Below are 23,382 nucleotides of genomic sequence, written 5' to 3' on the forward strand. Positions count from 1 at the left end.
TGAACTGCTTGACCGTAGCAAGGCATCCGTGTCTGATTTAGAGGGTTGGTCGTGTTCGATGTTTTCCTTTTTCTTTGTTTCTTTCCACCACCTCCTCCACGCTCTGTCCATGTTTGAGCTGTATTTAAACACCGGGGAGCAGCACAGCTTGTTCTCACAGGAAGTGACCACAAACTCTCAACGCCCACAATTCTTCACACAAATTGTCTGATTCAACAATATCAGTGCGAAGGACGAAGAAATTGCAGTCTCTTCTCTAACGAGCTACCTCATACATTCAGGGTTATCTGAGAAGGTGCCCTATTGATTTTAAAGGATATGTCACCATCCATCCATCTTAGATGCCACTTTATCCTCATTAGGGTCGCGGGTGTGTACTGGAGCCAACCATGTGTTTGGAATGTGGGAGGAAACCCACACGCAGGGGCAGAACATGAAAAAGATTCAAACTTAGATCTTCCATTAAAGGGGACCTATTATGCTTTTTACACTTTTTCTGACCTATAAATGTAGTTGGAATGCTCCAGGTCAGAGGTCACAGGTACATTTTTTGGTAAATCCGTGCTGAGGCTGCATGGCGGCCGAGTGGTTAGCGCACAAACCTCACAGCTACGAGACCCAAGTTCAATTCCGGATTCCTCCCACATTCCAAAAACATGCTAAGTTAATTGGTGACTCCAAATTGTCCATAGGTATGAATGTGAGTGTGAATGGTTGTTTGTCTATATGTGCCCTGTGATTGGCTGGCCACCAGTCCAGGGTGTAACCCGCCTCTCGCCTGAAGACTGCTGGGATAGGCTCCAGCACCCCTCTGCGACCCTCGTGAGGATAAGCAGTAGAAAATGAATGAATGAATGAAATCCGTGCTGGGGCTACACGGCGGTCGAGTGGTTATCGCACAGATCTCACAGCTAGGAGACCCAAGTTCAATTCCGGATTCCTCCCACATTCCAAAAACATGCTAGGTTAATTTGCGACTCCAAATTGTCCATAGGTATGAATGTGAGTGTGAATGGTTGTTTGTCTATATGTGCCCTGTGATTGGCTGGCCACCAGTCCAGGGTGTACCCCGCCTCTCGCCCGAAGACAGCTGGGATAGGCTCCAGCACCCCCACGACCCTTGTGAGGAAAAAGCGGTAGAAAATGAATGAATGAATGAATCCGTGCTGGGGCTACACAGCGGTCGAGTGGTTAGCGCACACACCTCACAGCTAGGAGACCCAAGTTCAATTCCGGATTCCTCCCACATTCCAAAAACAAGCTAGGTTAATTGGCGACTGCAAATTGTCCATAGGTATGAATGTGAGTGTGAATGGTTGTTTGTCTATATGTGCCCTGTGATTGGCTGGCCACCAGTCCAGGGTGTACCCTCAAGGCCCCTCACATGCTCTGTTGTTTAACATCAAATTTGATTTGTATTTGTTTGTAAGAAAAATATGTTACACAATCATCCCTCAAGTGAGTACTTGACAAATAGGCGTGTAAAGGTGACTATAGGGGTGCTATTTCATGCATATGTTGTTTTCTGTATTAACAAATATTTTAGCATGACCAGTCAGACATTTTCTTCAGAAGCCGTCTGGCCAGGGAGTGTAGATTTGAATGTGCCTCTCATTTTTCTCAAGAACCTGCCTTGGTCTCTCATCTATTTTGGAGCCAAAGGCAGATTTTCTCTTGACTGATCCCGGTTTCTTGTAGATGCTGGAGTCAAAGAATGCATCAGAACTTTTCATTGATGTTCCTCCGTTTTTATAGTCATGTGAATACAGTAAATGAAGGTTAGGCGAGGGGGAAGAAAAAAAAAAACGTATTTGTTTTTATTTGACGTTACCTGCAGAGACAAAGAGGATTCCGGCACTGAGGATGATGTTGTGGCGTGACTTGTAGAACTCACTGGCGGCGATGCAGAGCCCCCCCATGAAGAGCAGGATCACACTGAGGATCGGGAAGATGCTGGAGGCCCGGACTGCACCTGCATGTAGATAGGAGTTGCTACTTTCACTTATTTCGTGGATGTGGTGGCTGATTAGGAGATTATTTCTCAGACACGTAAACATTGTGTTTTTTTAGTCGCAGTCATATCGTAACTTCTTATCGGATTGGTTCACCAGACTAGATACTACATGTTGGTGTAAGCCGGGGCGTGAAGTGTTCCGATCGGGGTTAGTTGTTCCAAATCAGGCCCCTACGGAGCTGAGCTGGAAACATTGGGTCAGTAGGTCGATCATTTTTTGATCCCAAAGGAAATTCTGTTGAGAAGCAGCCTTGAGTGGAAATTGGAACTCTACCACTAAACCACCAATACTTGTTAAGACAGAGTGGGCGGAGTTCAACCATGCATACTTTGGGATGAATCCATAAGGATGACCACTTGGACACAACTTTTTCCAGTTAGGGTCACATAGTGATATCAGTGGTCTACCAGCAAAATGCTTCTGGTATAAAAGTGGTGAAATATTTCTTGTGATCATGATTAATTTGTTTCAACGCTGATTAAATGTTTAATCATTTGACAGCCTTGAATATTCCCAGTTTATTTTCATAAAATTGCAACCTTTATTTTTGTTACAATCCAGCTTTTTTCTCTTAACATTTTGAATTTTTTCTTGTTAAATAACAGCAGGTATTTTCCCGCTTTTTCCATCTGTCATCTTTCTTCTTGTTATTTTTTTCCTCATCATCATTTGTGACTTTATTCCCATCATATCATCACTTTTCCCACAACTTTATTTCTCGTTTTTGTTTGTTTCTTATAATATTATGAGTTAATATCGTCTTACAACAGGGGTCTCAAACACGTGAGGCCCCCGCCTTGATATGAAAGTTTAATGTTAGTGCGGCCCGTGCAAGTTTGATATGGATGCTGTATGGTATCATGTACCCAGAAAAAATTATTACGTTTGATTAATGTTCATGTTAAAGGTTAAATAACTGTTAATAGTTATCCTCCCTATCCGTGTGGAAGTGGTAAGTTTTTGGCTATTTAAGTTTAAAGGAAATAACTTGAAGGCTACCGTTTAGGTCGCTAGCTCTCTAGTTTGCGAGTTAGCATGTGTCTCAAGACCCTGCAGTTGCGCAATATGTTGTAAATAAAAAGAGTATAAATGTGACTATAGTCGTGTTTTGTCATGTCTACAGGGCTCTAATAATGCTTTGTTCATTTTAATCTGAAAAAAATAATTTGTCTACCCACCAACTATATGTGGATTCTTAAGTTTTTATTATTTGCCGTTTTATTATTATTTATTATTGATTGATTTTCTTTATTCTTGATTTGTTTATTTTTCACCTTATTTTGTGCCCCCAGGTAAATTGAGTTTGAGACCCCTGTCTTACAATATTTAATAATTCAACTCTATGCTACTAAAATGTCAGACTTTTGACAAATTTTTCTCTTCATATTTTGACATTATTCTTATTATTTTTCCATTTTTGTTTTTTTAATTATATTTTTAAAATGAGCCACAGGCCAACAGGCCCCTGGACCACATTTTGGGGCACCTGATCTAAAGTGCACGGGGGCACGGTGTCTGAGTGTTTTTTTTTTTTTTTTAAACGTTAAATCAGTGTTTGATACCCGCACGGTGCCGAGCGTGTGACAGCTGCGTTCACTGAAGCCGATCGTCTTAAGGTGACCTCAGAGTTGGCAGCGTAGCATGCATCACCCCCCCCCCCCCCCCGCCATCCCCACCCCGTCATCCTATTTGTTTTAACCCCATCTCCTCTTCTTTATTGACGTGCTGTCGCTGCAAATTGTCTTCAAGGTGGAAGGCTCGTCATAGCAAACACACACACACACACACACACATTTATGACAAGCCAGGTTTATATTTTTCAATCAAATTTGTTTGTTGTCCGGGTTTTAACACACATGGCTGCTCCGTGTACAATAACATCAGCGGGGCTTTTTGACACCTCCCATTTGTTGTTTGCAATTTCATTACCAACACCGCCGAGGTCTTGTTGCTTCCTCAGCTGCCTTTCACATCATCTCGATGAGACACCCCCACCCCCCAGTACAGTTGAGCAGGTTATGCTATTCTACTGTGGTTTTCTCTCACATATCTTAACCTTTTTGCAGGCAAAAAAAAAACAACCCAAAAACAAAGTCGCGTATTGTCGCTGTCCTTTTTGTGATTAATAATCTATAAAAATGTCAAAATTATTATATTATTATTATATTCTAATTATATTATATTATTTTTTATTATTATTATATTAAATAACCAGGTTATTTGTCGGATATAATATAATAATTCGATTATAACTAGGTTATTTGTCGGACAAATAACTAGGTTATTTGTCGGATATAATATAATAATAATATAATAATTTTGACATTTTTATAGATTATTCATCACAAAAAGGACAGCGACAATACGCGACTTTGTTTTTGGGTTCTTTTTTTTGTTTGTTTTTGCCTGCAGCACATTCCAAAAATATTATGTTACACAAAAACTGAAAAAGAAAACAACAAAAATGAAAAAATAAAGCCAAAATATAATGAGGAAAATGTATCTAATTTTAGTAGCGTGATGTTGAAATGTTAAAGAAAACAATGTTATATAAAATGGTAACATGAAAAACCAACAAACTAAATGTGGAAAAGGTTACAATATGATGAAAATAAAATCAAAATACCATGGGAGTAAAGTCACAAGAAACCAGGAACAACACTGAACTAGTTGGGGGGGGAAACAGCAGAAAAGGAAAAAACAGCAAAAGTTTTAAAAGAATAAAGTCATATTTTTTAGTTTAAAAAAGTTGCATTTATACAAGAATAAAGTCATAATATTCTGAATAAAAATAATTTGTTTCAATAATTAGTAGTAGCACAGAGTTGAAATACAAAATAATTTGTTTTTAAAGTTGTAATGTGATGAAAAACAAAATAAATTAGTCATATAATATAATGGGAATAAAGTCATAATATTAAAACAAGGAAAATTCAAGAAGATCATTGAAAATGAAAGTTTAAATATTTTGGAAAAAAAACAGAAAAATAGGGAAAAAAGAACAAAGAGCGAAGTTGATGGTCATGCTTTTTTTTTTTTTACCAATATGACAAATCTGAAATGAAATATATGTAACCTGCTTTACAAAATATCAACATGGTGACGTGTGCTAAGCAGATCCAGATGCTACAAATAGCAATTCATATTCGGTATATTCCATTTGAAGGATTCTGTGCTGCTGTAGCACGTAGCATGAGTACTGCACATATACTACACTACTACTATAATGACGTACACATTGCACAACAAAACACCTCACACTCCAACATCTTGCCTCTTCCTTCCTTCACTCTCAACCCTCCCCTCCCTTCTCCCACTCCTGTGTGTGTGTGTCGTCTTGACTTATGTTTTCATTAGCTGCGGCAGAGGAGAGTCTTGTAATTGTGGCTGAATTATCGAGGTGGTGGAGGACACCACCATGGGAGCTCCCTGTGTGAGCACACCTTTCTTTATTGTACTCAAACAACAGTGCGGCATTGCACACACACACACACACACACACACAACCAACAACAGCTCAACTGGATACAAAATGCACACACACACACACACACTCATCGATCAGCTGCCTACCCACACCCTTGCTCACCCTGCTGTTACAAAGTGGGGTGTTTCCCATACACACAGTGTACTACCTACGCATGCCTATATGCACACACACACACACACACACACACCGCCCACCTGGGAGAGCCCAGCAGCAAAGAACATGAGGTAGTTAAAATTCTGCAAAACAGCTACAAGGGAAAGGAAAATTGTACATATATACTCTACAGCAGGGGTCTCAAACACGCGGCCCGCGGGCCAAATGTGGCCCGCAGGACACTAGTTTGAGGCCCCCGCTTGATATGAAAGTTTAATGTTAGTGCGGCCCACGCAAGTTTATATGGATGCTGTATGGTATCATGTACCCAGAAAAAATTATTACGTTTGATTAATGTTCATGTTAAAGGTTAAATAACTGTTAATAGTTATCCTCCCTATCCGTGTGGAAGTGGTAAGTTTTTGGCTATTTAAGTTGAAAGGAAATAACTTGAAGGCTACCGTTTAGGTCGCTAGCTCTCTAGTTCGCGAGTTAGCATGTGTCTCAAGACCCTGCAGTTGCGCAATATGTTGTAAATAAAAAAAAGTATAAATGTGACTATAGTCGTGTTTTGTCATGTCTACAGGGCTCTAATAATGCTTTGTTCATTTTAATCTGAAAAAAATAATTTGTCTACCCACCAACTATATGTGGTTTCTTAAGTTTTTATTATTTGCCGTTTTATTATTATTATTATATTTATTTATTACTGATTGATTTTCTTTATTCTTGATTTGTTAATTTATTTTTCATCTTATTTTGTGCAGAAAAATACAAATTAAGATATTTGAGAACAGTGGAATGTTTTATCAGAGCTTTTCTTGGAGAAAATCGGAATCAAAGCACTGAAAAAGTTTGTATATTTTTATTTCTTTTTAATGTTTCAGATCATCAAACAAATGTAAATATTAGAAACCGGCTCACTTTTCCACACAGGGCCATGTAGCTTGTTTTTTTTTCTCCCTTAATAATAATAAACGGTTTAATTTAAAACTGCATTTTGTATTCAGTTGACAAATATTTACATTTGTGTGATGATCTGAAACTGTGTGACTACTGAGATGCAGTATTTTCTTGAAATATATCAAACTTCTTTAGACGCCCCTGCTAGAGAATGCTGCAGAAGATACACAATACATACGTAAGCATTAATACCAGGCATGAGTGTGTGTGTGTGTGTGTGTGAGCGTGCACGAGCAGCCCGCCAGTGGTTATCATGCCACATTACTCATGTAAATCCCGCTATGCCTCCGTGTCGCAACTAAGCTCCCCAAAATAGACCCCCGGTGACATCAGCAACTGCGATGATGTCATCGCCGCCTGACGTCACGTATCCGCTAGACCCCAATCCCGAGTATATTAGCATCACGTCCGAGGAGCCGGGGCCCTAATTATAGCAACGGCAGAGCATGTGGCGTGAACTTGTATCAGGATGAAGAGAATTGGTCTGACGTGGTTTAGACCAGATTACTGCTTCGACTGTGCTTTTTCAGGGTCAAGATGGGATTTATGTCACTAAAGTAGGCTGCTTTATACTCTAGTCCAAATATAAAAGACGGTAAGGATTAACAGACCCAACGATTGCAGTGGAATACTGGAAGAAATACACTGTTAGGGAGTGACGTTGGTTCGCAATAGTATAACATATGTATATATTGGTGGGTTGTGTCAGATCAGTAAATAGTCACGTCCACCCGAGATTGGATCGCTGATGTAGTACATGACGTGTACCTCCGTGTGGCGGTGTATATACACACACAGAACCACCAAAAACACTCAAACTACAGAAGAAGAAAAGTTGTCTGGACTAACCACTGAGCGGAATTACTTCTGTGAGAACAGCTCAACCTTGGTTAGCATGTTTTTTGGCTTACATTTTTTTTTTTTACCTTGGTTTGTGTGCATTCTCATGTTAGCACAGTACTTGTCAATTATTTCCTGTCGTTTCCTGTCTCTCCAGCAAATACTAGAGAAACTTATCTATTCATTTATCTGTACTGGACAGATTGCAATTGAAACCAGGAAAATGCAACAAAACGGAGAGTAAACGTATTTAAGAGTTGAATTAGATGTTGAGTACTATACATTTGTAATGGTAATGGTAATGGTTTTATTTCATTTGAACATGCATCAGATTACAATTGAGTGCATCCCATAATCAGTTCACAGTTCCACATGTCCAAAAGGAGTAGGAAGAAGCAAAGCTTATTAAATCCTACCCCTCCATCTGGTACTTTTACAATCAGTAACTGTTACATTTGTTCACTTCCTGCTTTCCTAATATAATTTAAGTTTTTTCTTATTATTAATTATTAATTATTAATTATTAATTATTAATTATTAATTATTAATTATTAATTATTAATTATTAATTATTAATTATTAATTATTAATTATTAATTATTAATTATTAATTATTAATTATTAATTATTAATTATTAATTGTTTTAGGTCACATACCAAAGTACGAGGTAATATGACCATCCAATGACATACTTTTACAATCAGTAACTGTTACATTTGTTCACTTCCTGCTTTCCCAATATAAATTAAGTATTTAATAATAAATAAATATTAAAAAAGTAAGTGTTTTTTTTACATTTATTTTATAATTTTTTATTTTCAACATTTTTTATTTTTTATATTATTTATTTTTTCGTCACATACCAAAGTACGAGATGATATGAGCATCCAATGACATAATGTGTACCATAGTAAGTGTCAATATAGTGATATATATAGCACATCATGACTGGTTCAAGACTCTTCATCCTTGTATTTAGCAAACATCAACTGCTTGTATTGTTTCTTGAATTGGCTCATCGTTGTGCATTGTTTGAGGTCCTTACTCAATCCATTCCATAGTTTGATTCCACATATTGAAATGCTATGGCTTTTTAACGTAGTCCTAGCAAATAAGTGTTTCAAATGTACTTCTTCCCTGAGATCATATTTCTCCTCTCTTGTAGAGAAGTATTGGATGACATTTTTAGCTAATTGGTTATTTTTAGCCTTATGCATTATTTTAGCTGTTTGAAGATGAACTATATCAGCAAGTTGAAGTATTTGTGATTTTAGAAATAAGGAGTACATGACGCTACATGCTATGACGCTAGCTAAACAAAATGGCAATGGTCGTTTGACAATTCAGCGTTATCAGATTTTTCCACTCTGGACGCCATTTTCACAAAATATGGATGAAAGGATAAAACTGATTAGTTGATCAGTAACTACTGTCTTTTTGCATACCTTACTTTAAAGTGAGACCACGTAATTTAAGTATTGGAACAACACTGGAATGGATTGGAACCCCAATGTGGAATGAACTTCGGAAATGTTTCATTAAGGCTGGTTCTGCTGGATTTGTGGTGATCCAGATTGGGGTGGGCGGGGGACTACCTGAACAATGCCCTGAGAATTCCTCAAAAACCAAGCTGTGACTTCCACCGGGATCTCTACGGACTTTACTTTGTCACTCCGGTAGAACTCCAGATTTCAATCCAGTTTAATTGTTGATCGTTCATTCATTTTCTACCGCTTATCCTCACGAGAGTCGCTGGGGGTGCTACTGGGGCCGGCAGGGTACACCCTGGACTGGTGGCCAGCCAATCACAGGGCACATATAGACAAACAACCATTCACACTCACATTCATACCTATGGACAATTTATTTTTGCATTGGGAGAACATGCAAACTCCGCACAGAGATGGCCGACGGTGGAATCGAACTCGGGTCTCCTATCTGTGAGGCCTGCGTGCTAACCACTCACATTCATCGTTCATTCATAGTTTTTTTCCCATTATCATGGAAACAAACTTAATGATTTGTTCACACTTGACAGATTTGGATCGGGTTTGATTTCTCGGATAGACTGCGTTTTTATCGAGCCTTCAATCAAACTGGGAACCGTGTGTGATGATGAAAAAAAACGCTTTGTGTGTGATTCTCTGCTGGATCCAGATATGCAGCCATCAAGTTACCAAGGTATGAAAATATACCGTTTCATGTTGTACAGTTATGGAGGCCAAATGAATATAAAAATATGAGATGGAGTTTTCTCTAGTGTACAATATATACAATATACGGAGTGATCATCTGTCTGATAAATCCAAGAGTACGCCAGAAGGCTAAGCTTGTGTTGCATTCTCCAGAGGGGGTGTTGGGGGAGGGGAGGGGGGGGCAGAGTTGTGTTCTATCTTTTCTCTGCTCTCTCTTACATAAGAACATCCACACAGCGACACCATGATGGGGAGGGGGGGCGGGGGGGGGGGGGGATGAGGGAGCATCTCGGAGAGGCTGAGGGAGGTTGATGATGATGATGATGATGATGATGATGACCCCTCAGGAAGGAAGGGGGAGAGAATCCAAAAGTAAATGAGGATGTCAACATGACACAAGTGGCCCCAGTATCTTCTCGGGTCATGCTCCACTTCCAACGTGGTCATCATTTGGACTTCCGAGTGTTTTTGATTGATTCTCCATTAGCACAAACACTCACTGGGGGGGCTTTAATCACCACTTTTAAGTTATTATCTTATGCTGTGATATCATCTGCGTCAATAATCTACAATGCAATGAAGACCTCCACTGTACTCAACAGTTTCGCATTTATTTAGTTCTTAACTGGTCCCACGTTGGGACCCACATTTTTCCTTACTCTACAACAGGGGTCTCAAACTCAAGACTATGCGCTTTAAAATGTTGCTACTCCGTTGACGATGTAAAAGTCATGTGTGTGACACTTGTTGTTTCTAATCAACTGCTGACTCAGCAGTTTGCTCCTTATCGTTATTACAACATCGGTTCTGTCTACAAAAGCCAGACACAGCTGTAATCCCTAGTTAGATCAGGGATGTCCAAAAACATTTGGAAACTATAATTTAACATGAGGGCGGCACGGTGGTCGAGTGGTTAGCGTGCAGACCTCACAGCTAGGAGGACCAGGGTTCGATTCCACCCTCGGCTATCTCTGTGTGGAGTTTGCATGTTCTCCCCGTGCATGCGTGGGTTTTCTCCGGGTACTCCAGTTTCCTCCCACCTTCCAAAAACATGCTAGGTTAATTGGCGACTCCAAATTGTCCATAGGAATGAATGTGAGTGTGAATGGTTGTTTGTCTATATGTGCCCTGTGATTGGCTGGCGACCAGTCCAGGGTGTACCCCGCCTCTCCCCCGAAGACAGCTGGGATAGGCTCCAGCACCCCCGCGACCCTCATGAGGAAAAAGCGGTAGAAAATGAATGAATTAATTTAACATGAAAACAGCAAAAATTTAAACATCATCAGTAATTTTACAAGAATAAAGGCATCAGAAAAACTCTTTTCAGTCATTTTTCAAGTTACAAAGACGTCCCAAAATTATGAGGAATAATAACATCATTAAATGTAAATATTATGTAAATATTATAAATTTAAATTGTTAAATTAAAATTATTATATTTAAATATTATAAATTTAAATACATATTTTTTTTTGAAAGTCCAAATATGAAAAACAAAACATGGCATAAAGTTGCAGAAAAAGTATCTAATGTTAGGAGAATAAAGTCCAAATATTATAGGAATAAAGTCGTTATTACGGGTGGAAAAACAGTTGTGATTTTACTAGAATAAAGACAAAATATAAAGAGAAAAAAAGTCATAAAATTATGAGAGTAAACTCGTAATATGGAAAAACCATTTCAATTTAGTAGTACAAACTTGAAATATTAAAGAAAAAATATGAGGGTTTAAATCAAAACAAAAAGAGGTTGTTGTTGTTGGGGAAAATGTTCTAATATTGTGGGAATAAATTAAAAATATTTTAATTAAAAATATTTAATTATTAAATATGAAATATTTGGCAAAAACAACTGCAAAAATTGGGAGGGAGCATGCACTGAGATGAAGTTGCATCCTTTCACTGGAAACGGTATCCTGAATTCGGATCCCTGAAACATTGGTCTTAACAGCTGTGGCTGTAGGCAACCTCCTGTTGTGTCATGAACTCCACAAGATGGCAACCGCCATCCAGCTCTGTGTGCGCATTCAAAAGTTCCGCTGGTTGTTTACAAGCAAGTCATCAACGCTGTTACAACATTGGTTGTGTTGCCGCTGTGGTGTGTTCAATGGCCGTTTGGGTAAAGAGTGCTAAATGCCCAAAGAGTTCCTACAGATACCCGACCCTCCATCACGCCCCGCTCCAGCGCCCGGCCCGCCATCTACCAGCTGTCGGGCCTCGGCGGAGATGGACAAACAGATGGGCGGGGAGGAGGCGAGGGATGGGAGGAAGTAAGGAGGAGAGGAAGGTTTGACCCACATAGGAAGCCGGGAGTATTTATAGACCAAAGTGTCCTAATTGGCGGGCCGCTGGGAGACACACAAACTCCGTACCCTTCTCCTCGCCCTTCACCTCCGCAAACGTTCGCTTCCTCGCTCGCTCCACGCTGTGGACCACCGCACCGCACCCGTTGGCACCGCTCTTCCACTTCCTCAAAAGTTCAACAGGTCAACACTTGAGTGACGCCATCCTTGCGATACAAGCTGCTCTTCCACTTCCTCCAAAGTCTTGTGATGTTTTCAAATATATGCTGTACAACGTCCATGGCGTAGCGGCTACATGGCTACATGCTAACAGTCATGTGATGAAATAGTGATGGTGATCAGCTTTATGGAAATATCACTTTGCACACACACTTCATTAGGAACATCCGCTTGGAATCACATCATTCCCATCCAATACAGGAACTGTAGTCATCATCATCATCATCCTCATCATCATCAGTTTTCGTCATTCATACCCTATTTGATGTAATAGCTCACTCAACAAAAGTATTTTTCATTGTTATCATTTTAAATGTATTCATAAATATATTTGAATATTTTATACATCATTAAAAAAATATATAAAATACAAAATTTGAGATGTTGGTTTTGATATATATATATATCAATTGGGAAAATTTTTGATAAATGTTTTTGAAAAATACTGTATATATTATAGTATGTGTTCTTTCATACTGTATAGTATAACTTTTTCATTAAAAATTATAAAAAATTATATAAAATAAATAAATGAAAAAAGATATGTTAAAGAATTATTTTAAAATATCATACTGCATGTATTTAATAATATCAATAACACATTGATGAATCCACTATCTGTTTCGCTTGTGCGGGTGTACCTAATGAAGTGTCCGTGGAGCGTGCACTGTCGGCGGAAAGAGTCGCTAGCACTCACGTAGGAAGTACTCGGAAGCGTCGGCCTCGTAGTCGGCGTCCTCCGGGAAGTGATCTATCTGTTTACACATGCCCTTAAAGGAACCTGGGAGACAAAAAGGAGGGATTACATTTTCACACATGTCGTTACATCAGTCATCACGTGACGTTAACATGGTTTTAGCACTTTGCAACCTGCAGCAGAGCATCAAACGCGTCGTCAGGCTGACAGACAGCTGTCTGAAATTCAGGACGAATTCCTATAATATTTTCAGTTTATTCCCACAGTATTTTGACTTCATTCCCATAATATTATAACTTTATTCCCGTAATATTATAACTTTATTCTCATATTTAGACTTTATTCCCATAAAATAAAATAAAAAAGTAAACATATGGTGCTTTTCAGCATATCATGGAATAGTGTTAAGAAGACATTATGTAATCTTTGAGTGGTCTTTTCAAAACATTATGGTGAATTTTCAAGCCAAATGTTTTTTTCTAAAGATGTTTTTGGAAGCAGATATTAGCGAAATGATCACTGCAAAAGACATAAGTCATGGCGGCCGTCGTTCATTACTTTGTCCATTGTTGTTGTGGTCTAAAACCTTCGTCTTTAGGAAAAGAAAGCAAACAGTGTCACTGGGATACTGTGAACATCCAGCAGCAACACAACATTTTGGTATGAATACTCATTCATTCATTCATTTTCTACTGCCTATCCTCACGAGAGTCGCGTGGGTGCTGGAGCCTATCCCAGCTGTCTTCAGCCGAGAGGCGGGGTGCAGCCAATCACAGGGCACATATAGACAAACAACCATTCACACTCACATTCATACCTATGGACAATTTGGAGTCGCCAATTGACCTAGCATGTTTTTGGAATGTGGGAGGAAACCGGAGTACCCGGAGAAAACCCACGCATGCACGGGAAGAACATGCAAACTCCACACAGAGATGCAGAGGTTGGAATCAAACTCGGGTTTTCTAGCTGTGTGGCCTGTGCCCTAACCACTCGATGAAAAGAGGCGTTTGTTTACCTTACCTTTGCTGAAAGGTGTTATTCTAAGTGTACCCTATGCATAATATAATAACATCAGTTTGCTACTTTGTGATTTTTTTTCCAATATGCGGCATTACAAAGAGATGCAGTAATTTCTTGCAAGATACCATGGCTAGCTTCTCACAAAATATTAAAGTACACCCCTGCAGTAGCGTTTACTACAAGCACTTTTAAATTCCAGCACCATCAAGGCTGACACAGATCCAACACGCTATTTTATTCATATTATTCCAAATGTTTGGTGAAAATGGGTGAAAAATACGCTATGGGATGTTAAGTCTTTAGTGGTGGTTCCCACCAGCTGTGGGAGTAGTCAGTAAGACATGGACGCTCACTCTGATGTTTTTGTCCACACAAGAGACGTTAGCGTGTGAAGGAGACGACATTTATAGATCAAGCAATTGTTTTATTTGCTCTGCTCCGAGGTCACGACAGCGCGCACCTCTGCAGAGGCGCTTTAGCAGGCACGTAAAGAGAGCTGTAATTAGCGCAAAGAACAAAGGCGCCATTTGTCCAACACGCAGGGAGTGCTGCGTGTAATTCCTCAACCAGGACGTCTGCTGCTGGACTATATTAACGCGTCTTTAACAGCACGGGGGTCAGCCAACAAGCGGGCCTCTCATCGGGAACCCGGGTCTCATTTTATTGGTGTAAATCATTCATGGATAGGTGACAGGCCACGCCCCCTCTTCCAGATAAGTGGACAATGTAGACGTCCTGACCTGCAAGGTGCAGAACAGAAGTATGTCCTCCTCCGTGTTTAAGCAGAGTCCATTATCGAACACTGGAGGAGGTTATACCAGTGGCGTCATTAGGCCTATTTTAGGGGGGCTTCAACTCCCCTAAAATTTTCTTAAGTCCCTCTAAATGATTTGATATTTTTTATTGATTTTTTAAATAGATTTTTAAAAATATTTTTTATATTTTGTTTTACAAAAAATCATTTTTTAAAATCTTTTTTTTACAAAAAATCATTTTTTACATTTTTTTTTCCAAAAAACACTTTTTTTTAGCAAAAAAAAAAATCTCTGACAAATTTCATATAATAGAGCAAAAGCAGGCTAACACTACCCATCATTATTATATTATTAATTAAATATAATAGAATTTATTATTTATTATTATTATTATTATCATCATTATTATTCTTCTGATTATTACTACTACCAGTAGTAGTAGTATAAATAAATTATATATCAATAAATAAATAAATAAATTATATATTAATATTAATAATATTATATTATATATTATTGTTCTGATTATTACTACTACTACTGGTATGTAATAATCAGAAGAATAATGAGATCATATATAATATTTAATTAATAATATAATAATGATGGGTAGTATTAGCCTTTGCTTTTGCCCTATTATATGAAATTTGTCAGATATTTTTTTTGTAAAAAAAAATGTTTTTTGTAAAAAAATTTTTTTTTTTTGTAAAAATTTTTTTTTGGGATTATTATATAATTGATCACATTCATATCCTGTGCATCTCCAGGGGGCTAAGCCCCCTGTCCTCAGAACCTAGTGACGCCCCTGGGTTATACAGTGAATACAAAAGTCATACAAAAAAACTACAAAACTACAACTACAAAACTACAAAAATATTCCATTCATAAACAACAAATACTACTTGGCGCAAATTCACTTATCACTAAAGACAAATTCACTTATCACTAAAGACAAATTCACTTATCACAACCTCAAGCTGAAAACAACTTGGGTTGTGCAGCAGGACAATGATCCTGAATCTTATTGAGATGCTGCTATTGAGTATTCATGAATACTTATTATAATATGTGAGGATACCGTACATGAAAAACATGTGGTTAGAAATGATGGCCATACTGTATGTGTGAATCCATATATGGCCTCCAAAAGAGCGATGATTGAATTTCCATCAAGCAGAACAATCCCAGCTTCACAAATCAAACCCAAAAACAACTCAATCTACATTTCACACCTCAGAGGGCTGCTAAGTCGTCGCTACGTTTCCCGTCCTCCGTTCCTCGGCGCGCCAACATGTCGCCCACACCAACACCCCGCGTCTTCTCTGAATAGTTCATCAAAAAATTCACATTTGCAGCAAGGAGAAAAATTGTGAAACGGGAAAACACAGCTATGTTTTTTTTGTGACACTCAGATTTTGCCGTCAAAGCAGACACTCTTTACGAAGGATGCTAGAATTATTACAAAGACAAATTTGTCAGATTTGATTAGAGGCTGATCACCTTAATTGGACTCTCCCAAGTGTCACCTGGAGGAGGGGGGGATTAACTGGGTGGTAGTTCAGTAATCTAAGTTGTTATGTGTAATTTAGTGTTTAAATGTATACAGGAAGTGGCACTTCAGTGTGGGACTTTTGTAATATAAAAGAAGGGTGTTATAAATGTAAATAGGGTACCTTTTAGATGTATTGCCTCACCCTCTCATTGGGAACTATGGTTGGCCCCTCACGGGTAAAAGGGTCTGGGTGAATTGTTTGGGAGAGGCCCATGTCTGGTGTACATTTCCGCTGCTATGGCTATCCCGGGCTAGTAAGAGGCCATTGTTTTCCAACTGAAAATCTTCCAGGTTACTTATTTTTTGCGTATTTGTAACACTTAAATATTTCAGTCCATCAAAGAAATTTCAATATTAGTCAGTGACAACACAACTCAACACAAAATGCAGTTTTCAAATGAAACTTTTTACTGGAAAAGTCTCAATAAGGTCAAGTGTTCTATCTATATATTACAACATTCTGTGTAACCGTGGCGATGTAATTGACCAGCAGAGTCCAAAGTGGGCACTTTGATTAGGAATCCCCATTCAGGCCATAGTGTGCACAAAGAAACCTGCACAAGACCACAAGACAAGAACCGGAGTCCCATTCCAAATGTCCGCGGGAGGAAAAATGGAAATGTTTGAAATGGAAAGTGAATCCATATTAATAATTCATAATTCATTCATTTTCTACCGCTTTTTCCTCACGAGGGTCGCGGGGGTGCTAGAGCCTATCCCAGCTGTCTTCGGGCGAGAGGCGGGGTACACCCCGGACTGGTCGCCAGCCAATCACAGGGCACATATAGACAAACAACCATTCACACTCACATTCATACCTATGGACAATTTGGAGTCTCCAATTAACCTAGCATGTTTTTGGAATGTGGGAGGAAACCGGAGTACCCGGAGAAAACCCACGCATGCACGGGGAGAACATGCAAACTCCACACAGAGATGGCCGAGGGTGGAATCGAACCATGGTCCATATTAATAATTGAATCCATTAAAGATGATGTTATTGGTAAAAGACACCATCCTGCATGACGGAGGGAGACTTTCATGGAAGATATAAATGCAGATGTGGAGGACCTTTAATGAGGCAAGCGTGAAGGAAGTTTATGGAGCAGGAAGAACGAACGCATGGCATCGCCACAGCCCAACTTTCCTCTTCGTCCAGATGTGACGTTTTAATTCGCAGGTGCCTGTTTAACGGCATTCATGGAGGTTTTACGTCTCCTGTGAGCTTCACGTGTGCGTTGCTTTTAGCGGTGGCTATATTCGCGCTTTAAAGCCTCTCAGCCACGAGAAAAAAATAAATAAATAAATGCTTTGATGCGGTGCTGAAAACGCTGACGAGGCAGCTGTGAGGATGTCTAAAGTGGACCCGTGTGACAATTGAAGACTGAATTAGTTTTTGACGCTGACCTGGGATCAGCTGCATCCTCGAAGGAAGCTAGGTAGCTATGAAAAGCAACTCACCTACGGGTTGTTGGGAAAACGCTTTGTAAGACCTGCGAGCGTACATGAAACATAGCGTACGTATCCATCCGATTAGTAAGTTGTCCCTGCTTGATAGCGGCCATGTTTTTTTATCCAATCCTGCTCAAATCTGACACTATAACTATAAAAGCAATCTTCACTGGCTAAATGTACTGCAAAAAAGGTCAGTCAGGATAATTCATAATGCCGCCTACAGAGAACATACTAACTCCTTATTTCTAAAATAACAAATACTTCAACTTGCTGATATAGTTAATCTTCAAACAGCTAAAATAATGCATAAGGCTAAAAATAGCCAATTAGCTAAAAAATGTCATCCAATACTTCTCTACAAGAGAGGAGTGAGTGTTTTGTAGAGTGCGTTGACCTGTAGGAGAAATTTCAAGTCAATCCGACTTATGCAGTTGAAAAACAGAGGCAACATGTGGTGTATTAAAAATATCTTTAAAATAATTATAATTATTTTTAAAATACTAAACATAAATAACACAAACATAACAAATGAATAAATATAGATATACAAGTGAGATAAAGAGCGCATGGAGTACACAATGAAACTGCATGTATGTTATGTAACATTACTGAAGAAACACTATGCCAGAGAATAGCATCAGTGAGGGGCGGTATGGGGGCATGGAGAGGGGGGGGCATGTTGGCGCATGGGGGTGAGTCGCTGACCCAACATGTAATGAAGGAAAAGTAAAGACCAGTGCACAGGATGACATGAAGTCCAGTCCAACAGAGATGGAGTGCAGCGAAACAGGACAGCGGGGGTGCAGAAGGTGCTCGGGGAAGGGGGGGCGGGGTTCGGGGGCAGTTCAAATGTGGGATCAGACAACAAATCGAGGCAAAACCTCGATAAAAACCATAAATAAACCATAAATAACAGAGTTATTTGCAGCAACACTGACGGCCCTGCTTCCTTTCCTCACGCTACATCCTTCCCCCTGCTCCATCCTTCCTTCCTTCCTTCCTTCCTTCCTCACTGATGCTGACGCTCTCCCCCCTCGGGGGGCGCCAGTGAGCGACCAGCCGACGCGTGTGACCTTCACTGAACGATCGGAGGCACAAAAAAATGTTGAGGCACAAGAAAACACACCAGTACACACCTTTAGGGGACTGACAAGCACGGGGGCTGACGTCTTCGCAGGGACAATAACTTGTCCGGAAGTCATTCAAGACTTAGGAGGGTACTCAGATTTTTTCGTATCGGTATAAATACCTATTATTAACATCAACTTCAATTTTTGCTGTTAGTTTTTCCAAATAATTATTTTTGCAATATTTTGACTGACATCCACCGATTTGATAGCGAAGCCCCAGCTGGTTCTGACTTGTTTACCGTCCTCCCGTGGAGACATACACAAACGTGTCCACATAAAGACCAGTTTGTGTCTTTGTGACCCGCTAACAGTGTTTATAGGCCATCAGCGCCGGTTGCTACGGACCTATGTGAGCCTTTGAACAGCCGTTGCTATGCAGCGAGCGAGCGAGCGAGCGAGCGAGCGAGGCAGCCCAAAGAGCCAGAGGCCCATGCAGTGGATGAGTCATTGTCCCTCCCCCCACCCGGTCCTCCCTTCACTCACACTTGTACCCCCCTGCGTTCCTTACACACACACACACACACATACTTGGTCATGTACACAAACAGCGGCGCGCACCCCCCGGTGGTCTGTCAAACATGGCTGACGGCACACACACACACACAAAGCAGACTTATTGTAACCTGTTGTGATGTGTTCACTGTAGCTTGACACGCCCTCCGCTACGCTCGGCGTGTGCATTGCGGGTCGCAAAAATCTGAACGTCAGCGTTACGTGGCGGGCCCTCCCTCGCCGCGTGCTGCAATAAAGGCGCTTAATTCCCTCCATCAATCCAGCCTCAAGTGAGTCGATGGACAAATTAAGCGCCATTAAGATCAAATTAAGATGAGTGTGGATTCACCGTGTCATAAAAAGGAGGCGTAAACACGTCGTTGCGTTTGCACACGCTCATCGCTATCAGCGCTAACGGCCTCATCGTCAGCTGCGTGCTCGTAAAAAAAACAAAACACAGCAGCCATATTTACTAACTCGAAGTAATGTTAACAACTTCTTGTTTGTAGTACCAACTTGTTCCTGAAGAGGGGACAGTGGGGTAATTTTGGACAAAAAATCGCGTGTCCCAATTTAGTTTTTTTTTTACATTAGTGCCCCCCCCCCCCCATGGATTTTGTTGAAAATGCTGATTATGATAACCAGTTAAGATGAAGAATATGGCGGTTGGTGTGAGAGCACTTTCAATTCTGCTTGCAGCTTTAAGCAATGGCTGCAAGGGACGAATGATGTAGCTGCCTAATAGAGGTAAAATTTGCACTAAAACCCATCGGGTGTCCCATTGTGTGTTTTTTTTTTTTTTTTAAATTGTGCCCCCCCCCGTATGGATTTTGTTGAAAATGCTGATTATGATAACCAGGTATGATGAAGAATATGGCGGTTGGTGTGAGGGCACTTTCAATTCTGCTTGCAGCTTTAAGCAATGTCTAATAGAGGTAAAATTTGGACTAAAACCCATTGGGTGTCCAATTGTGTGTGTTTTTTTTTTTTGTGACACCACCCCCCCCCCCCCCCCCACCCGCCCCCCGTGTGGATTTTGTTGATATTGCTGCTTATGATAACCAGGTATGATATGATGAAGAATATGGCGGTTGGTGTGAGAGCACTTTCAATTCTGCTTGCAGCTTTAAGCAATGTCTGCAAGGAACGAATGTAGCTGCCTAATAGAGGTTTCCCATTGTGTGTTTTCTTTTTTTTTTTTTTTTAGTGACCCCCCCGCCCTCCCTTTATTTGAAAATGCTTTGATGATGATACCCTTGTATGATGAAGAATATCGTGGATACACTTGATGCAAGGACCCATTCAATGCTGCTTGCAGCTTTAAGCAGTGTCCACAAGAGACAGATAGCGTTGCCTAATAGAGGTAAAATTCTGCAAATCGGGAGACCTCACCTTAAATGCCATCAGGCGGTTTTGAGACATGCTAGCATACATGGAATACAGATATCCTTCAAAGCTGTATTATCATTACTCAATTAGTTACGTTTTACTTGATGGCGGCCGTGTTTTTCAACCAATCTTGCTCACATTTTACACACATGTGCTTGTCAGTCCCCCAGTGGTGCGTAATTTTGTGGCGATTGGGCGAAACAGTGGGTGTTTTGTAGCTTAGATTGTGATAAATTTCAAGTTTGGGGTTTAATAACAATGCCAGCATGTGGTGTATTTAAATTTAAATAATAGCACAGGAAACACAGTAGGGGTGTGTGTTTAGACACACTTCCACTCTTCTGTGTGCAGCACTTCAGGAGTACAGTAATCCCTCGTTTAGGGCGTTTAATTCTTCCAGACCCGACTGTGTTAAGTACGATTCCATAATTATAAATAGTATATTTTCATAGTTATGGCATACAAAACACAGTTTCCAACCTATTGGACCTGTACATTTTTTAACATTATTAGAGAGGTTTCACAGAGTTGAAGTGGTTAGCGTGCATGCCACACAGCTATGAGACCCAAGTTCGATTCCACCCTCAGCCATCTTTGTGTGGACTTTGCATGTTCTCCCTGTGTATGCGTGGGTTTTCTCCGGAGACTCCGGCTTCCTCCGACATTATTAGAGCACTGTCAACATGAGATAACACCCCTACAGTCACCTTTACACTCTTATTACTTATTAATCGGCTATTTAAGGCTAAATAAAACTCCTGTTGCAGTGAATGTGTTCCGGTGCTTGTACAGGAACAGAATAGGTGACAGACAGGAAGTGATGTTTGGACGTTTTACAAGTTGTCACAATTTTTATACAGTAAACCTCGGATATATCGGACTCGGATATATCGGAAATTCGCTCACAACGGACAGATAAAAAAGAACCGATTTTTCTGTAATGTATTTCCAATAAAAATTCATTGCATATATCGGATTTTTTATAACGGATTTCGCCTATTTCGGACAAAATCTCCAGTCCCGTTCCAATACATTTCCATTCAATTTCCCTCGCATATATCGGATGGCTGCATCGTGGCGCTCCGATTCGCCGAATCGTGACAGGCCGCTATACGACGTCATTTGCAGCGTTGCCTGCGCGTCCAGGTACATTGGAAACATAGTCAAGGAAGTGCCTTTTTATAATGGATAAAATCCGATTTACGCATATACCGGATGTAAATCCGATATATGCGTAAAACGGACATTTCCGGTATACGCATATAACGGATTTCGCTTATATTGGACAAAACCAGTGGGACAATTGAATCCGATATATCCAAGGGCATATATACGGCATAATTGACTTTATATTTGAAAAACTGACAGTAGAAGAGTTCCCCCATGGGGTGTCCTCATTTTTTCACACAACTGTATCTTGATTCTGCAAGCGTGTGCTTCTTTGATTGGTCCTCTGAGCGGGACGAGGATTTATTGACTTTGCAGAGTCGTGAGAAGCCCTGCTCACGTTTTGTCAGCCAATATTTAGAAATGGGTCGTAACCATGTGATTGATGTCGCACGGTTTCCTGCACCAGGCGCCTGGAAGTGAATGAAACCAGGCAACCACGACGATGCCACAAAGCCTGTGAAGCACTTTGACTTTAGAATTGTTTCTGTACTCATTAACCTTTATAAAAATCATACGGACATTTTGTCATCATACAAAAAAAAAACATCACATTAGTTCCGAATAATCGCACTGGAGCGCACCAAATATGGGACATTGAAAGGTGTAAGAAAGGATATATGTTGTTGTTGTTATGTTACTGGAATGATAAGGAGATCCCACCTGAGATGTTTTCCCCAGTGGAGGGGGCGTCATCATGAACAATGGAGCTTCAGGTTGTGCATGTGCGTCAAACGGCTCTTGTCTGTGTGGCTTTTTCAACAGGACTACGCTGCACAAAGGACTTGAATAAGCTAAATCCAATGGAGAACATCTAGGGATGGATAGCGACGGATGTTTACAAAAATGTCCATCAGTTCCAGACAGTGGATGCCCTCTGTGAAACCACCTTCACCACCTGGCTCAACATGCCCACCAACCTCCTGGAAGAACTGGCATCAAGCTTGCCCAAAGCCATTTTTCACCTCATTAACAAGAACGGCACAGCTACTCATTACTCAGTCCGACGGTAAGCGGGTGCTTTTCATCCTCTGGCTGCTTTATTGTTCCATATGATTCTGCTGACTCGGCGCCCCGGTTCAAGGCTGATTAATCTATTGATTATTCACTCACTTGTTGAGTCGGTAGAATGTTAAAATGATCGAGCGGCTGTTTGTCACACGAAGGCCAAACGAAGACGTCTCGTCTCCTTTCGGCTGGGCACGAGCAGGCTTTTAAGAACGGCGGTCACTCGTTGGAATATTTCGAAATATTCAACAACCAACATTGCTGACAATCCCAAACCAGCTACTAGACCGGCTTCCTGGTTGCCATGGTTATAATGACTGACCTGCATGAATAGTTTCACCGTTGACAGATTATTTCCTCCATGTCATGATACCGGGATGATACAGCGGGGGGCGCCACACAACAGTCACCATGACAACACGGATTAGTCACGGACAAACAACAATGACTAACATCTTCTGAAGGTGGGACTGTGCTGTCTTCATGCAAAGCACCTCTGATGATTAATGGGCCACTATCGAGTCCTCCAGAATGTGGGCAGGATCCAAAAGCGAGGAAGAAGAGAGCAGGGCGGGAGTGAGGGTGAGTGGGGGGGG

At 40.4% G+C, this 23,382-nt stretch overlaps 2 protein-coding genes across 5 annotated transcripts in view; one reads left to right on the forward strand and one right to left on the reverse strand.

Annotated features, from left to right (window-relative positions):
• ift27 (intraflagellar transport 27 homolog (Chlamydomonas)) overlaps positions 1-23,382 on the forward strand; it is a 50,039-nt gene that overhangs the window by 18,639 nt on the left and 8,018 nt on the right. The window contains exon 7 of one of the 4 annotated variants that reach the window (XR_009128957.1): positions 22,544-22,787. The exons of 1 other annotated variant lie outside the window; for it this stretch is intronic. Coding sequence is in view for 2 of the 3 variants with exons in the window: in XM_058065987.1 (XP_057921970.1) it covers positions 22,544-22,567 (24 nt within the window). In the remaining variant the exon portion in view is untranslated. Of the gene's footprint in view, positions 1-1,837; positions 3,595-22,543; positions 23,372-23,382 lie in introns of those variants that run through there. 2 more of the 4 variants (XM_058065987.1, XM_058066002.1) reach the window with 2 other exon arrangements.
• The window catches only part of LOC131124945 (voltage-dependent calcium channel gamma-2 subunit-like), a 33,447-nt gene that overhangs the window by 2,360 nt on the left and 7,705 nt on the right, over positions 1-23,382 (reverse strand). Inside the window, exons 2-3 of the mRNA XM_058065959.1 lie at positions 12,816-12,899; positions 1,832-1,972 (exon numbers count right to left, since the gene is read on the reverse strand). Of these exons, the coding sequence (XP_057921942.1) occupies positions 1,832-1,972; positions 12,816-12,899 (225 nt within the window). The remainder of the gene's footprint in view (positions 1-1,831; positions 1,973-12,815; positions 12,900-23,382) is intronic.

The sequence above is a fragment of the Doryrhamphus excisus genome, chromosome 1 (assembly GCF_030265055.1).
Source record: "Doryrhamphus excisus isolate RoL2022-K1 chromosome 1, RoL_Dexc_1.0, whole genome shotgun sequence".
NCBI lineage: Eukaryota > Metazoa > Chordata > Actinopteri > Syngnathiformes > Syngnathidae > Doryrhamphus > Doryrhamphus excisus.